This window comes from Bos javanicus, chromosome 5, assembly GCF_032452875.1.
Source record: "Bos javanicus breed banteng chromosome 5, ARS-OSU_banteng_1.0, whole genome shotgun sequence".
NCBI lineage: Eukaryota > Metazoa > Chordata > Mammalia > Artiodactyla > Bovidae > Bos > Bos javanicus.
Genome location: NC_083872.1, coordinates 29,290,268 through 29,308,074, shown reverse-complemented (window position 1 = coordinate 29,308,074; position 17,807 = coordinate 29,290,268). Strand labels below are relative to the sequence as shown.

The following is a 17,807-nucleotide window of genomic DNA, read 5'->3' as shown; positions in this document are numbered from 1 at the left end:
ACCCACATGTGCTCCCCGCAAAGATCTGAAATCACAAGACACAGCTCCATTCTCCAACCCCATCTCATACCACTCTACTTTCTACACGGCTGATCTTTGAGTTCTTCAAACATACTACACTCTCTTGTTAGGAATTATTAGGAATGGAAACCAGACAGAGTGACAGATTTTGAAAAATGATGGCTCTTAAGAACAGAGGGAAAATTTATGATTAAAAATATTCTTTAGTCACAGCTGGTTTAACAATTTCATACAAATCGTGTCAGTAACCTGAAGACAGGTAACCATATGCTCTTTTGGGTCCTTTCTCTTCTGAGTGTTAGATGCACCTCACCACCCCTGCCTCCTCCCAGCTGGACTTACCAAGTAAAAGACAAAGCTCAGATAAGCTACGCTGACCACTGTAGCCACCACGTACAATACCACGTGCCCTAGATCCTGCACATAAACCACGACAAAGTACATGTTGATGGAACAGATGATAAGGACCAAGATACCGCCTGCAATCCTCCAGCCTCTGTCAAAAGAATCAGCACAGTTATTGGTAGAACAATCCAACCTGTCCACAAACAGAAAAAAACACTGTGTCTTTTGGGGTCACAGGACAGGAGTAAGTGGCATTTAAAAACAAACCAAAAAGTGCTTATGTCCCAGATTAGGTTAAATGAGCCAAAGTTACACAATGATAGGGAGAAAGAGGAAGAAGAGAAAAAAAAACACTATCAAATAATCCCTGTTATTTAAGCCCCTAAAAATGCAACAAGCCTTACAAGTGAAAAAGTCATGAGTCTCTAGAGACGCAACAAGTCATTTAAATACCCCAGGTACTTTAGAGATGTATATAAAAGGTATTAGCTTATGCCTCCCTCATTAAGATCATTTAACATGGATTTAAGATACTTTAACCTTCAGTGGCTGAAGTTGAAGAGTTAAAGCCCTAAAAGCTAAAAAATTTCCCACCAGAAACAAAAAATGTGCTTGCCCTCCATTGTTAAATTCATGGTCTCCATTTTCTTTGATATTTTTTACACTGAAGTATAGCTGATTCACAATGTTGTGTTTATTTATTTTTAATTTTTGGCCACACCCTGTGGCATGTAGGACCTTAGTTCCCTGACCTGGGATGGAAATCGCACCTCCTGCGCTGGAAGGCAGAGTCTCAACCACTGGACCACCAGGAAGTCCCCAACAGTCTCTATTTTCTAAGTCAGAGACTGAGAGGGCAGCTCTAGAATCATGTCTTAAAGCACATAGTCCCCCTATGACTTAATTTCTGACTGGTCAGTTTGATGAAGATACCCTTCCCCCACACATCTTGGGGAACTAACAGAAGTACACTCACAATCCATTGGCAAATTCGCTCATCACAGGCCGCAAGCTCGTAAAAGTGAGGATGGGTATGAGAGCAAAGGGAAGCTGCAAAAGAAAAAAATAAGATCAGACAGGGCTACGGGGGTTCCTGTAATACCCTAGAGAGCAGCACAGTTAGCAAAAGGGAACCACAGACCCTGCCTCACCTACTCTGTGAGAAATGATTCTTGTCATCGCAACATGCTGGAGGGTTATGTGGAAATTTGTAGCATGAACCTAGCGTCAGTTATGCTCATAGTGTCTACAAAATTTCTATCTGCCTTGTCTTCTTAATCTCCATAATACCCAACAGTCTCATTTACATTATTTAATGTTCGCTTTGGTTAATGAATAATTTTGTGTTCTATATGTAATTACAGCTTATAATTCCCATTCAACAGGCTTAGAAAAAAACAAGCCACTTCTAAAAACCTTTTAGATTCCAGAGATTTCATATGCATTCACCATAGACCAAGACTGTGCCTCTTTCTTCCTCTGAATTTTCCCCACACCCACACTAGGCTTGGTACCTAAGAGCAATACAGAATGCCTCCTGACTCAATGGGATGTGAGTTTCCCCAGCTCCCTCCTCACCTGTAAACTCTGAAGAACATTCAGGAAGTCATTCATTCCTGTTAGATGCTCCACGTCTTGGAAGACGGCCACAAGCAGAGTGGGGATGATGGCAATAGAACGGGTAAGAATCACTCGGGCAAAGCGTGACCACTTTAGGTTCAGGAATCCCTGGAAGAAAACACAGAAGGAGGATGAGTGTCTGAAAGAGGAAACAGAAAAAGGTCTGAGGAGGTTTGGGAAGACCTTAGAGGCACAGAATTAAGAAGGGACAAAAGGGCAACATCCCCTTCCTCTCGTCTATCCCAGTCACAGCAGCACGTACCTCCATGACAAACTGGCCGGAATAGGTTCCTGTCATGGTGGAGCTCTGCCCCGCAGCCAGGATCCCCACCGCCCAGATGTAGAGAGCGGCAGGCCCGAAGTAACACCCCAGCACAACACCCTGGAGAGGCAAGGGAGAGAGATCACCTGAGACAACACCCCAAACATATCCTTGGTGTCACTTCTCCCCATTCCTGGCTATGCACCCACCTCTACCAAGCGCTGTGCTGGCACTGTCCCAGAAGCTAGACTCGGGTCCTGACCTCGTATTAGAGGCTTTCAACCTAAATTCTGTTGGATAGGCCCCCATTCCTCCTCAGCCTAGTCCCTTCTCTTCTCTAGGCTCCTAAAGCTTTTATCCTCAACTCATATGTTACGTATCAAAAAGAAAAATGACTATAACACACTTCCCAAATTATATTCCTAAACACACTATTCTGGAAGATGGTAATAGGAATGGAGAGAAACCTCCAATAAATTTCAGAAATGTTAAATACTATGTATTGTGTACCACTGGAGGTTCACAATGTAATCAGCATAAAAGGGACAGAGAGGCCCCAGTAAAGACCACTTTACTGGAACTTCCCTGGCAGTCCAGTAGTTAAGACTCTGTGATCCCATGCAAGGGGCAGAAATTTCACCCCTGGTCCGGGAACTGAGATCCCACATGCCACACAGCACAATCTAAATAAATAAATAGTCTTCAGCCACACACACAAAAAAGACCACTTTACCAGGGATACTTCTTTAGTCTCCCCAATTAACACATAGAAAACAATATGCTATCAACATAAGTTTGGGAATTGCTGATACAATTAAATCATCTTGTCAGCTGATCTCCTATTCCCTTCCACGTAATCCAAAAGGCTTGTCTGGCATCTGGACCTCTGAAAAAAAGACACTCCACAGAAGATATGCTGAGCTCCGAAGTGAACCCACTGAAAAGACCAGACACTATGCTGAGAATCTTGATTCAGGAGCAGAGATCAGAAATCCGGACTCGTTTACCCCTTTGTAGATGTCCACAGCCAGTGTTGAGTTATCGTCTGGGAAAAGGTGAGTGTGGGGACTGCTGCTGTTTGTACAGACCGCAACCTGGAACCAAAGCAGTTTAGGATCAACTTTTGAGTCCAGAACTCAGAGAAGACCTCTCCAACAGCTCACACACAGACGGATCATCTAAGAAACGAGTCCTGCAGGTGAGACACTGGACACAGGCTGATGAAAGCAGAGGCTGGCGGCAGGTCCTTGAGCTCTGCCTCCCCACTTTTCCTACGCCCCCAGGTCACCAAAAGCTTCTCCTCGAGTCAGAGTGTGCATGGTAATACACGAATGCTGGGTCATTTTAAATGATAATAGGTGGTGAGGGCCCTTAAACAGACTTCAAATATGAGAGGACGCCCAGAACAGAATGGCCTATTCAAAGCAGAGCTAGGAGTCAGAGGTCCTATGGGTGGGAATCAAAGGACTTATCAAAACTAGATTGGCAAAAAAAAAAAACACCTAGATTGGCAATCAGGAGTCAAGAGGACAGAGAATTCAGTGTGATAAAATAGCCTGTCTAGCCATAGCTTTATTTTCTGTTGGCTGACTCCTCCCGCCGGTAAGCACTAAATGGCAGGACTGGCAAGCAGCCAGTAGTTGGTAAACAGGAAGCAAAAGGGGATGAGAACAGCCAAACAGACATGAAGCCACCAACAACGGCACGAGGCAACCTTGGGCTAAGGCACGCTTCCTTACCTGTTTAAAGCTACGAAGGAGGGTCTGGGCTTGGTCACAGCCCCAGATGTAAACCTGAGTAGTGCCATGACTTAGGGGCAGCACTGAGATCTATTTCCCCTGAGCTCGAAGTCACTGTCACGTTTTCCTGCCCCAATGCAGCCTCCTCTTTACCCTCACATCCACTACTACCCAGGACCCGGGCTTACTTACCACCTGCTCGTTGGTTTTCCCAAAAAATGCTTCAGCAAACACCGAGACAACAAAGACATTGATGATAAAGGAAACAAAGAGAGCAATGCAGGATTCAATGAAGAAGTACTTATTCGCTTCTCGAACTTCCTGCTTATTGGCTCGGTCTACCTGTCTGGACTAGAGAGAACAGCAACAGTCACTCTTTGATGAATTGGAACAAGTTTCCTTGTGATATTTCATAAGTCTGTAGTCAGGTGAAAGGCCTAAGGGGCAAACAACTGACCACATGAAATGTGAGACTCCACTTACATCCTGATTCACTGAGTGAGTAAGAAGTCATGACCCTTTGATGACATCATACATCCCAAAGAGGAAAAAGTGAACGAGTGACTGCTGAGCCTTCAGTTATGTGGCTGGAAGAACTGCTGACCTATGAGAACAATCTGATTTCAGACATAATGGGGACACCTCCTTAATTACAAAGGTCTCTGAAATCTTCCAACAAACGATTGTGATGGATTAACTGGTAAAAGACAGATTAGGCTCTTTCCTCCTGATCTCCATGAGGCCATTCAGGCATCTGAGATTTAAAGACAAGAGACACGGTGCCCCTTCAGATCTTTTAAGAAGGACTCTAGTCCCTTCTCTATGTCATCTTGGTCCCATCTCTGGTCACCTTGGTGATACAAGAGTGTGCAGTCCAACTGTGGAAAAACACATGCTCCTTCAGGGCTTCAACAGTTGTGAACTAAGTGTGTGTCCCTTGCAACGAAAGGAAAAGATGCCATGAAACTACACAGGCCACTGAGATAAGAAAGGTCTCGCTCACCTTAACTAAGGCAGAATGCAGGTACATGTTGTGTGGCATGATAACAGCGCCCACGATGCCCACAGCCTGCTCAGTCTGTGGGGTACGACAGCCTGAACAGGATGGCAGGAACATGCCTTTGAGGACCTGGGTCTGGCTGGGTTTCACTGTAACATACTACACACAAACAGAACAGCTATTAGTCTTTTCTGGAATATGAGACTAGGGAGTAACACAGTACTAGAAAACACTGCATCTTTACTCCTTAAACCCCTTCATCAACAACTACACAGGAAATGAGGAACACAGAACCAACCAAAAAAACCAAGCAGTACAGTTCAGAGAATTTAGGAATGGGGTATCCAGACACTTCACACTGTATTTTAGATACATGAAATCGATGTGTAGTGCTGTTGCTCAGTCATGTCCAACCCTTTGCAATCCCATGGACTGCAGCCTGCCAGGCTCCTCTGCCCATGGAATTTCACAGGCAAGAATACTGGAGAGGGGTGCCATTTCCTCTTCCAGGGGCTCTTCCCCACACAAAGACAGAATCCAAGTCTCCTGTGTCTCCTGCACTGGCAGGCCGATTCTTTAACACCAGCACCACCTGGGGAGCCTGGATGTGTTGAGAATCTAATTAATATTCTAAAGAAATAAAACAGCTGCTAAGGGCCTTATTGATACTATTGTCACAATAACTCCTGTGAGACACACCTTAGAATAGTCGATTCTTGATTATCCACACTAATCATGCTTCCATGTTCACCTATGTATAGAAAAATCACTAACACTTGCCACTAGCATCTGCTGAGACTCACTCAGAAACACTTTTTCCTGGTTCAGCATTTCTCTTGAAGCCTTAGACCAAGCTCTATCATCTACTCATAGAGTAGACACATTCTCAAAAGCTTAGCTAGGCCAATAAGCAGAAATCAGTTTATAATAACTGGACACAGACAGGAGCATTACTGAATATAATGGTAGGGTTAGGGTTACTTTTAACCCAATGGAATGTCCAGATTGGGGCACAAACTGGGAAACATGTACTGTATCCCCTATAGTTCACTAATTGTTACAATACAGAGAAAGTCCAAGCTGCAGCTACTGTCAACTAGGATGAGCAGAAACAAACCCCTCTAATGTTAACAGCCAAGAATAATGCTGTAACCCCTTTCCTGACCCTCTCCAATGCTGTTCTGTTGCTGAGAATAACTTGGGACCAGAAATTCTAGTACAGTTTTAAACTAGGAGTCCCTGCAGGTGTTCCTGGACACTAGTCTCTGCCACATCCTTATTCCTTTAAAATTGGCCAGTTCTGAATTCGGCTTTTTGTTAGCATGTACTGTCTTTCATAATAAAAGGACAAAAGCCTTGTTTTAAAAAGTTAATAATGATAATAATAAAGCTAATGAATAAGCCTGTAATACTTGCCTCATAGCCAAATGTGAGGGCCATAATAGTGATGAGAAAACCAAAAAATGCTTCCAGCTTCCTCAAGCCTAAAGGGGAAAAATACAGTAGTGAGTTCACAGAAGGCAGATTACCCCATAAGCCACATGATGGAAAGCAGTTCCTTTGAGAGACCCCTCCATTCCCACTGTCCTTACCATATTTGTCCAAAAAAAGAAATACAAATGTATCTGCAATGGTGATGAGAACTCCACCCCATAGAGGAATCCTAGGTCAGAGATTAAAAAGGGAGATTATAGGAAAGAAACAATGAGAAAGACCCATTTCCCAGTTTCCCAACAGCTCTCCAGATACATGACACCTGGAGGACTAAGGACTCAGGAAAAGGGAACAGCAGCAAGGAGGCCAGACCTTGTGTAATTTAGGATCTCAGTACTAAGTAAAGTAATACATTCATTCGAATTTTGTCTACGATTTCAGATATTCAGGACACAAATCTAAAAAGTAAGGGTCTTATCTCGCAAGGGACTCACTTATCAAGTGGGATAAACTGAGATACAAATTAATTATAACACACACTGCCACACACTGGCTAACAACAGGTCTGCATAACCTGACATGAGAACATGGAAGACAGAGAGCCTACATCTGGCAGGAGAGAAGACGGTGGTTCCAGAAAGGTTCCACAGAAAAAAACAATACTTGAGGTGAATCTTGAAAACTGAAAATGACTTGGGATTTTCTTTTTATGCTTGCTTTGAAATCTGGCAAAACAATGATTATTTGTAGAGGAAAAACCCCTCACCTTCCTACAGACAGGAGATTGATGGCAATAGCTGAGCCAATAACTTCCTGCATGTCTGAGCCAATGATAGCCAGCTCCACCATCAGCCACAGGATGATTCGTGGAACCTAAACATCAAACAGCAGAAAGATACGGTTCTTAATTAATCATTTCTAAGAACTTCCTCCATAGTTTGGAATTCATATTTTGGCAGTGATCCAATAATAGTCCTTTATTAAGCCTTAGGTCTAGAGATGAAGGACCAGAACTCAAGCTTTACTCGGTCCCTTGACAGAGAGGGCCAGGCTGCTCTTTGTGGTAGAGCCTGAGTCAAGGTTAGGGCAGCAGCTGAGAAGTCCTTCTGTTTTACTTGACACAAGAATGGAGTTTCCATTCATTATTTCCACTTAATTTTTTGCCTAAAAACAATCCTGAAAGTGTTAGGGGAAATGAGGATGCTAAGATGGTCAAAATACTGTTCAGGAGAGAATAAAATACTACAGAAGAAAATATCTATCCTGACCATAGCTGAAGAGACAAAACAAACATGAAAAGGTTGGAGTCATCCTTAATATAGTAATGCACAAGCAAGTAAAAAAAAAGACAAGATATGCAAAGGGACTCGGGGCAAAGTGTTGGAATTGGGTGTTCTATAATAAAATCTGGGAACTAATCTGGTCAAATAATCGAACAGAAAGAAATTTAGTAGTGCTAGCTCACTGAGGCCAGGAAAAAAAAAAAAAAAAAACTAAGAAACATGAAGTGTAAGAAATGTAAGAAGAAAGAGAAGCTAAAACAAACTACAAGTTACCGATTTTTTTTTTTTTTTGAAAGGCATATAAGAAAAAAAAGCAGGTAAAGATACTCTCTCACAGCCAGGAAAGGAGATTAAACATTCCGGATGAACCAGAAGTAGCTCAGTCGTGTCCGACTCTTTGCAACCCCATGGACTGTAGCCTATCAGGCTCCTCCATCCATGGGACCCTCCAGGCAAGAGTACTGGAGTGGGTTGCCATTTCCTTCTCCAAGAGATAGATTAGTACTTATCTAACAATCAAGTCTCTCAAGAGTCTTCTCCAACACCACAGTTCAAAAGCATCAATTCTTTGGCACTCAGCTTTCTTCACAGTCCAACTCTCACAAACATAAACGACTACTGGAAAAACCATAGCATTTACTAGACGGACCTTTGTTGGCAAAGTAATGTCTCTGCTTTTGAACTGGACTGCAAGGAGATCCAACCAGTCCATTCTAAAGGAGATCAGTCCTGGGTGTCCTTTGGAAGGACTGATGCTAAAGCTGAAACTCCAATACTTTGGCCACCTCATGCGAAGAGCTGATTCATTGGAAAAGACCCTGATGCTGGGAGGGATTGGGGGCAGGAGGAGAAGGGGACAACAGAGGATGAGATGGCTGGATGGCATCACCGACTCGATGCACAAGAGTTTGGATGAACTCCGGGAGTTGGTGATAGACAGGGAGGCCTGGCATGCTGCGATTCATGGGATCGCAAAGAGTCGAACACGACTGAGCGACTGAACTGACTGAACAATCAAGTCAGTTTAAAGCTATCCTCCAGACACTGGGTCTACCCATTCCTGTCTTAGACAGCAACAAGTCCCAAATGTCTAGACACACAGCTACCTATGATATGAGTAACAAACACTGCTTACCCTGGGATACTGGCGGTGACACACTTCAGCCAGATGCAGCCCAGTGACCACTCCCAGTCGAGCTGCAAGGCGCTGGAGCAGGAGCCCCACGATGGTGGCCAACAGAAGAATCCAGAGCAACTAGAGAAGAACAAAACCCCACCATTACACTCATGAGATAACTAGTGGTTTAAGTTTGCTTGTTTGGCAATGTCAATGGGAAAGAGTACACTCAGGAAGAGCTCCACTCAGGAATCCAATGATCTGAGTTCTGTATCACATTCTGCACAGAACTTGCTAGGTCACCTCGCACCTTTCTGAGCCTTAGTTTTTCCCATCTGCAGTTGTGCTTTTGTTCAAGGAAACTATCTGGGTAAAACAAAACTAAAAACCAACCACATGATAAAATTTAAAAAACAGACGGAAAGGGCTTCCCTGGTGGTTCAGTGGTAAAAAATTCATCTGCTGATGCAGAAGAATGGGTTCAGTCTCTCGTCCAGGAAAATCCCATATGCCACGGAGCAACTAAACCCGTATGCCACAGCTCCTGGGCCTGGCCTCTGGAGCTTGGGAAACACAGCTCTTGAAGCCTGCACATCTAGAGCCTCTGCTCTGTGACAAGAGAAGCCACTGCAATGAGAAGTCCGTGCACCCCAACTAGAGAGTAGCCCCCACTCTCACTGCCACTAGAGAAAAGCCTGCGCAAAGCAACAAAGACCCAGCACAGCTAGGAATAAATAAATAAATACATTCTCATTCCTAGTTGGGATTAAAAAAAAAAAAGATGGAAAAGCACTTTTCATCTAAGTGTCAGAGCCAATATAGAATCAGCACATAGCCCACAAGGTTGATATCCAACAGGCAGAGCAGAGAAGTACACTGTGAGTGTTTAAAAAGGAAAGGGGGAAAGACTCCATGTTCACCTTAAATCCAGCCACTGCTCCAGACTGCAAATCAGACTCAATGTTTCCTGGATCCAGGTAAGCAATGCTCATAAGAAATCCTGGTCCCGTGAAGGCCCAGAGTTTACGAAAGCTAAAACAAGAGTACTGTACAAGAGAGGAATACAGAACAAAATGATTATCACCTCCAGGGGAAGAATGGATACATGCATATGTATGGCTGACTCCCTTCACTATCCACCCAAAACTAGCACAATATTGTTAACTGGCTATACTCCAATACAGAATAAAAAACTTGAAAAATAACAATAAAATAAAATAAAATTTATCTTGGAGGAAAAAAATGATTACCACCTCCAAATTCCTGGTCTAACTTATGTATTATTTTATCACATAAAAAGCAACAATATCAGCTTCATAAGAACAAAGGATTTCAGAAGTTGGACAAAGGTGTGTCCAAGTTTCTTTTCCATCTTATCCATTCCTTATCAGCAACCTGGCTAGCTCTCTGTCCAAATAAGAGCCCTTCTCTTACCTGTCCTTCCAACAGCCTTTCATTCTAAAACCCCAGCAATAATAACCCCTACCTCTGTGCTCAAACACTACCCAAATGGGACAAAAGGCAACGTAAAAAAGGGAACATGAAAATCATGCTTTCTGGATCAAAAAATGCTCACCAGTAAAACTTGGCAATGGTTTTTCAAGGACCTTAGTTTCCTTAACAGTTTCTCTGACTACAAAAATTCAGTCTTCAGAGATTGCCTGCCAGAATTGACTCTGAGGTTGCTGATCTTCAGTTGTCTAGCAGACATTGTACACAGGTTTTCCCTAGATAATAATATTTTCCTCCAAGGACCTGTCACTAACCTCCTCCTCAGGAATGGCAATCTTCTCATCAAAGTAGGTGGTGAAGGGGTCCTCTGAGCCCGCCCCGGGGGACTGCGGAATTGAGGAGTTACTGTATGCAGGGTTGATGGCACCAAGACTGGCAGAGTCTCCATGGTCTCCAGAAGCATCTTCTGAGTTAAAAGAATTGAGAAGAAATGAATTAAAATGAACAAAATACACTACTATTAAGGTGCTTGGTCGTGTCTGACTCTTTGCAACCCCAGGGACTGTAGTCTGCCAGGCTCCTCTGTCCATGGAATTTTCCAGGCAAGAATACTGGAGCAGGTTGCCATTTCCTACTCCAGGGGATCTTCCTGACCCAGGGATGGAACCCACATCTCCGGTGTCTCCTGCATTGGAGGAAGATTCTTTACCACTGCACCACCGGGAAGTCCAGTGCAGTTGGTAATATCAGTAATCATCTTTAGAAGTACTAACATTAAATCTTTTTAATACCTCAATAAATGCACAAGATCTACCTAACTCCATCTCAATTTCCAGTACTATATTTTTAAATTAATTTTTGAATTGGCAATACATTCAAATGGCTGAAAATTTGAGAAACACAAAAATGCTTACAGTAAAAAAGCTCCCTCACAACCCCCTTCTCCAGTCACCAAGCCCTATATCGGTTTTCAACACTAATCTCACAAACGGCCTCCCCGTAGTTTCACACTTCTACTGTCACTTGCCAATTTCTAGAATCATTTCATTTTCTTCCAAAATCACTGATGTCTAGGGCTCAATATGTAACATCCCCAGACTAGCCTCACTGATCACCTAAATCTTAACTTTTAGAAGGAAATAGGCTAACAGGACACTCTCTCCACCTCCCACCCATTATTTGGTAGGATTTAGTCAAAGGATCATCCTTGGACATTATATCTCCATCAGGCTTCCCCAGAAATGGCTAACTTACAAACCACTATCATATTTCAGGCTAAAATCTGTAGCTGCAGAGAAATGACCAAAAAGGAACGCTTCGCCACCTGACATAGGCCTGCAGTGAAGAGCCTGGGGAGGGGGAGGTGTCACCCTTGCGACAGGAAGGCTCACCGCAGACTAATCACCAGTGTGATTAATCTTCCTCCTGCATTTCGCTGCTAATTTTAAATCCGGCCAGTGAGGGGGTGGTAAGGGCGAGGGTCTCACAGAAAAGGGCTAAGTCACCAGAAAGTTAGGAAACCCAGTCTGCTGAGACCATCAAATGGCTATTTTTAACCACAAAGCTCTAATCTCAGGGTTTCCAAGAACCCCTTGCAACCACCAATTAGAAAAACAAAAGCTTTCTTTTTATAGGGAACTGACCCACTTCACCTTAAGTGACACTGAATTGAGGAGTAAATTTACTGAAAAGGAATGGAAATTCTAAAGGAGAAATTTAGACTCAGGAAGGATTAGTCAAAGCATAAAGTCTAATGAAATACTCTATAAGGTGCTAGCTCAGTATTGTCCTGTTCCACTCTTATCTGAAGTGTCTTCAGCAGCCAAAGCACCCCAGAGGTTTTTATACCAGGTCTGCAAGTTAGACTGCCTTTACAAGCACTACTGCTACAGAAACCAGACTTGCAGCTAATCTTGGCTCATCTCAGAACTGGAAATAAAATTGAGGCAGGTCTCTGTGGTTATAAATCCATTTTCATTGACAGCCTAAGTCACCAGGTCACCTAAGTCACCGCTGAATGGAGCAGGTCTCCATGTAGTTGGCTGGGGGACAGGAGATGGTGACAATTTTTGATGGAACAGAGGACAAGAAGGACAATATGGTAAATTTCTGTTACTGGCTTAAGCCTAATTTCAAACAAAAATGAGTCAATAACACAAAGCTGTAAATTACCATCTGGTATCTTCTGTTCAGGACCCAACACCATGGTGGATACCTGAGTGCCTGAGTTCTTAGAAAAGGATTCTGGAAAAGAGAGAAGAGAAGGAAGAGAATTAGCAAGAACAAATTAAAACAAGTTCACAACCAGTATTCTGTGACACTGTTTGACTGAACCCTTACTACGCAAAAAGAATAATTGTTCTACTGAATTAGATAACCTTGAAAATAATCACAGTTTTCAGAATATGATTAAGAGATATTTAAGGGGGAAAAATGAAATACTGGCAACACGTGGAAACCAAAGTAAAGCAAAAGCTATTTCAGGCAAGTGGGCAAGTAGTTTTTAATAAGTATCCACGGGAGATAGTGAAGGGCAGGGAAACCTGCCATGCTGCAGTCCAAGGGGTCGCAAAGAATTGGACACGACTTAGCAACTGAACAACACCAAAAAAGCCTCCATAGAGAGGCTTCCAGGCAATCAATCACCCAGTCTCCCACCCTTTACCTCCAATTAACCCAAATATTTAAAAGACTGACTTCCCACCATTTTGATGAGCTTTTAAGGACAAAGATCTGTAACTCTTTGATCTAACTAACAATTTAAGTTCATGTTTCAAGTTTCTGGAGGGTGGGGAGAAGGGGGAAAGACCTCACCAGCACACTATGGTAGAAGAGGGCCACCATTTCCCGGTCTCATCTTTCCCTGAGAGAGACTTCAGCTGTAAGGTTTCAGGTCTCATTCCCCAACACTTCAACAACTGAGAGAAGAGTGAATGACCATGCTCCCCTCAAGGAGAGCTGAGGCACCAGGAGAAAAAGCCACCGACAGCAGCCCGCCTGCACCTCTCTCCATCAGCAATAAGTAACCTACAAGGGGGGATGAGGAGTGAGGGATATTAGGGGTGAGAGGGGGTGTGGTAGTGAGGGGGTATCTCAGATGTCCAGCCTCCTAGTGGGTTAAGTTTAACTGGGGTAGAGGGCTTAAGTTTACTTGGGCTAAGTTTAACAGGGGGTAGAGGGAATACTAGTAAGCCCACTGGGCCACAGATCTATGGCATATTCTCCAGTCAACTCCACCAATAAGGTTAATTGTTTAAAAATTCTGATCTACTGATTAAGGAATCTACTTCTTAGTTATTTCTAAACTTAGAAATAATGGGAAAGGTAAATAATATTGTTCACCACCACCCCTTGAATCCCAATAACAACTATCCTGAAAAACTGAGGAAGCCTCCCCCTCTCTCTCCTTCACTATTCCTTTTCTACTCTTGGACGATTATTGCTCTTATGTGAACAGTGCTCTACTTTCTTTTTTAGATAATCTATCGACATATTCTAGGACTTCCCTGGTAGCTCAACAGTAAAAAATCCTCACGCTAATGCAAGAGACTTGGGTTCAAGCCCTGGTAGGGAAGATCCCCTGGAAAGGGAAATGGCAATCCACTCTAGTATCTTGCATGGAAAATCCCATGGACAGTGGAGCTTGATAGGCTACAGTCCATGGGGGTCCCAAGAGTCAGACATGACTTAGCGACTAAAACAACAACAAATCAACATATTCTATATCTGTTTTGCCAAATTACAGAATTAAGACCTGAAAGGAGTATTAGATATCATCTATTTTCTGGAGTACACAACATACCAACATCTAAATCTTGCTAATTTAGAAAATACAAACTTTCAACTCTATAGTCACCAATAAGGAGACTCCTATAATAAACAGTAGCCATGTCCTTCCTATCAGTTTGTGCTATGAGATGGTTTCGTCAGCAGACCTCAATACTACTGACTAAATCCCACCCCTCTTTCAGCCAGCACCTCAACTAAATGGGACTTAACACATCTGACCACTCAGCAGCAGTACCACTTGGATTCCAATCACAACACAGATACTTTTACTTAATTCTAAGAAGCCAGGATAACACAATAAACTAGAAACCACAAATCCGATCTGGGACTATGGCTCTTACACGGGAAATCGTGGGCTATTTATATGAGACAACTTCCTTATACTTCAATCAGCTCTGAGAACATTATTATTATCGGGAATTTCCTGGTGGTCCAGTGGTTAGGACTCCATGCTTTCCCTGCAAAGGGCAAGTTTAATCACTGGTCAGGGAACCAAGATCCCACAAGCCACAAAGCACAGGCCCCTCAGCCCACTCCCCCCAAAAAGAGTATTATTATTGGGAGTTCCCTGGTGGCATAGCGATGAGGATTCTAGCCTTTCATTGCTGTGGCCTGGGATTCAGTTCAATCCCTGAATGGGGAACTAAGATCCTGCAAGCCACACAGCACAGCCAAAAAATAAATCAAATAAATAAAATGGAAAGACGTGCCAAAAAGTGTTAAAAGTGGTTATTTTTTAAAGAATATTATTATTAATGTTATATTGTTATTATTAAGAATAACTCAAGTTTCTACCTGCTGCCCTACTCATAAAGAATCGATAAACTTCAACTACTTTTGCGTGACGACATTCGGTATTAGAAGGCACAGAAGCGTTCAGTGTACTTGAGGACGATCCCTGTCCAAAAGGAGCCTTTAAACCTTGCATCTTTAAAAAAGCAAAACAGTTGAGATAGTAGTGTGTTTTCCCCCAATATGAAGTGTGAAAAGGTGACAGTTAAGTAATTTTAAAAAGAAATATCTCAAGATAAAAATTTTAATAATTACTATTAGTATTCTAAGTGATTGTTCCCAAAATTACTTACAGAACTTGTAAAACACAAGAAGTCTGATCTTCTCTGTGAAATCTCTCTTCAAGAAAGAAAATGGGTTCTAGATTCCAACCTGTTTGCTGGTTTGTTTGTTTGTTTGTTGTGCTGCATCATGCAGCTTGGTAGGATCTTAGTTCCTGGACCAGGGATCAAACTGGGCCCCGGCAGTGAAAGCACTGAGTCCTAACCAGTAGGCTATCAGGGAATTCCCTATTCCAAATTTCTCATCAAAACACTGAGTCAACAAATTATAAGCTCCATTGCTTGCAGTGTCTAGAGAACATAATTAGAGCAAGGAATGGAGAGTCAGTAGGCTCTGGGTGCTGCCCAGTGTTAAGGTCTTCACGAAAATCCAACACCCATACAGAAGCAGTAAGTTAATATAAGACCACTCTGCTCTCTAGGACCATACCACCAGGTCACTTCAGTCATTAAATTACGTTAAGAAAAAGATCAAGTGGAGATACAAGCAACAAGACTCAACCCTGCAGTATTCGGACAGTTATGATTAACAATGTGCCTTGACTTTCTAGCTCACCCCCAACCACTAAGTGTCACCTTCTCTTAAAGCCAGTAATTTCCTCCTATCAAACAGCCATCGACAGCAGGGGGAAGAAAAGGCACTCACGGGTCAATGTATTATAACTATTTTATCCCATTCCTTATCAAAAAAGTTGTAAGACTGTTTTACAAGAATGCTAATTACATTTTCTGTCTAAATGTCAAAAGTCTACATATCCTTTGACCCAGCAATTCCATTTCTAAGAATGCATAATAAAGAAACATTTGTACAGGAAGTATCAGCATATGCAAGAATATTTCCCACAGCACTGTTTGCAGTGTCAAAAGACTAAGACAACTACGACATTCATAGAATGGAACACTGTAAACAAGGGAGATCTAAACGGACTGACAGGAAACAGTCTCCAAGATACACTGTGAAGTTAAAGATACAATTTATAGAACTCTATGCTATCATTTATGCAGCAAAAGAGAGAGATTGAGAAAATACATGTACAGAGGAAATCCAAAGGACATGCCCAAAACTGGTAATGCCAACTCCAAGAGCAAGGAGTGGAGGAGCACGAACGAGGTCAAGCAAAAGGACCTCTCATGAAAATACACTGTGTGCAGTTTTACAATTAAAAAAAAAAAATTGCCAAGTAAATGCATCATTTATTTTTTAAAAACATAAAGATCATGCAGATTTACTCAGTTCCCCAACAAACACCTCAGGAACCTTCCATTTTTCAATGAACACTTCAGGGACCAATTCTCTCTGATGGAGCTTCTGCAGTGGATTCCCAGAGAGCTGAAGCCTCAAGCTTAACTTACTACTACTTGGACTTAGTGCGCAAACAGCCATGCTCTGAAATTGTGATTTGGAAGTTTCTCCTGAATCCAAAGAAATAAAAAAATCCTCCTCAGCAAATCCTCTTCACTCCCTAAAATGGGTTAAATGGCCCTCTTTCATGTTCCCCAAGGCATCTGCTGCTTACTACTATCATATCATGTTATTCTGAAAGCACTTATTCCCTGATACTACTCTTGCAACTTCTCTGCAAGTTTGAAATTACATCAAAATAAAAAGTTATATCCTCCAACACTTACTAGTTATAAAAACTTATGAAATTTAATTCACAGTAATTCCAGGTGTTCTCTTGGCATTTACAAGAACTCTAGAAGAACAGTGTGAATAGCCCAAAACTGGTTTAAAAATCGCCAACAAGGAAGTGTGAAATACTGAATATTAAATACATACAACTTCAACTTTTCCCCCCACGGCTAAAAAAATGCTTGAATTTAAACTAATATTTTTCTTAGAAAACTCTCTTATAGAGAGCAAGGGTACCCCAAGCCATTTCATTGATCTTAGGAGCTGTTGCAAAGGTCTCCCTAAAATTAATTTGAAGTTTTGGAGAGGACTGTTTTTTGAACTGTCCTCTAATTCTTCTCCCTGTCTTTCCCCCATTATATAAATAAAATCAGAGACAGCATTAAGTAGGAAAAGAAGTTTCATAGAGGCAACCATAAAAGTGTGCATGGAATCAGTTGATTAGATACATATGAACAGGAATGTTTAAAGCTGACTGGCAAACCCACCTCTTCTTCCTCAGCCAATACTCAGTGTTCAACATGCTGGTGACAAAGTGGAAACTGCCAGAAACAGGCATTAAAAGTCATACTCAAGTTGTTTATTAGAGAATAAAAAGGAGTTGTGATGAAAAAAAAAATTAAAAAAAGAATTCCATTTGCTTGAAGAAAACATAAAGATTTCTAGATCCTTCTAAAATTCCCTTTTCTCTAAAGGTCTACTTTAAGGCTAAAGTACTTGATAATCTTACTAAACCATTATTATTAATCTAGCTTTTATATTATATAAGATGTTCCTCATGAAGGTGAGCTCCTGCCCCCGTACGATTGAGAGTCAACAAAACTGAAATATTCCGTGGTTCAAACAGAGCTCACTGCTGTCTGAACCTATGTTTTTTAGAAATATCTATTTATTTATTTGGCTGCGTTGGTCTTAGCTGAGGCGCAAGGCACCTTTAGTTGCGGCGTGTGGCATCTAGTCCCCTGACCAGGGATCAAACCCGCCCTGTACTGGGAGCACAGCCTTTGCCACTGGACCACCAAGCAAGTCCCTGAACCTA

At 42.2% G+C, this 17,807-nt stretch overlaps 1 protein-coding gene across 9 annotated transcripts in view; it reads right to left on the bottom strand.

Annotated features, from left to right (window-relative positions):
- Window positions 1–17,807, bottom strand: part of SLC11A2 (solute carrier family 11 member 2) — a 36,597-nt gene that overhangs the window by 12,759 nt on the left and 6,031 nt on the right. For 5 of the 9 annotated variants that reach the window (XM_061416098.1, XM_061416096.1, XM_061416099.1 and 2 more), the window contains exons 2-15: window positions 12,446–12,517; window positions 10,588–10,739; window positions 9,742–9,867; window positions 8,840–8,959; window positions 7,188–7,294; window positions 6,580–6,650; window positions 6,404–6,471; window positions 4,991–5,146; window positions 4,180–4,338; window positions 3,256–3,342; window positions 2,249–2,368; window positions 1,945–2,094; window positions 1,343–1,416; window positions 364–517 (exon numbers count right to left, since the gene is read on the bottom strand). In XM_061416098.1, the coding sequence (XP_061272082.1) occupies window positions 364–517; window positions 1,343–1,416; window positions 1,945–2,094; window positions 2,249–2,368; window positions 3,256–3,342; window positions 4,180–4,338; window positions 4,991–5,146; window positions 6,404–6,471; window positions 6,580–6,650; window positions 7,188–7,294; window positions 8,840–8,959; window positions 9,742–9,867; window positions 10,588–10,739; window positions 12,446–12,517 (1,616 nt within the window). The remainder of the gene's footprint in view (window positions 1–363; window positions 518–1,342; window positions 1,417–1,944; window positions 2,095–2,248; window positions 2,369–3,255; window positions 3,343–4,179; window positions 4,339–4,990; window positions 5,147–6,403; window positions 6,472–6,579; window positions 6,651–7,187; window positions 7,295–8,839; window positions 8,960–9,741; window positions 9,868–10,587; window positions 10,740–12,445; window positions 12,518–17,807) is intronic. The other 4 variants (XM_061416097.1, XM_061416102.1, XM_061416104.1 and 1 more) reach the window with 2 other exon arrangements.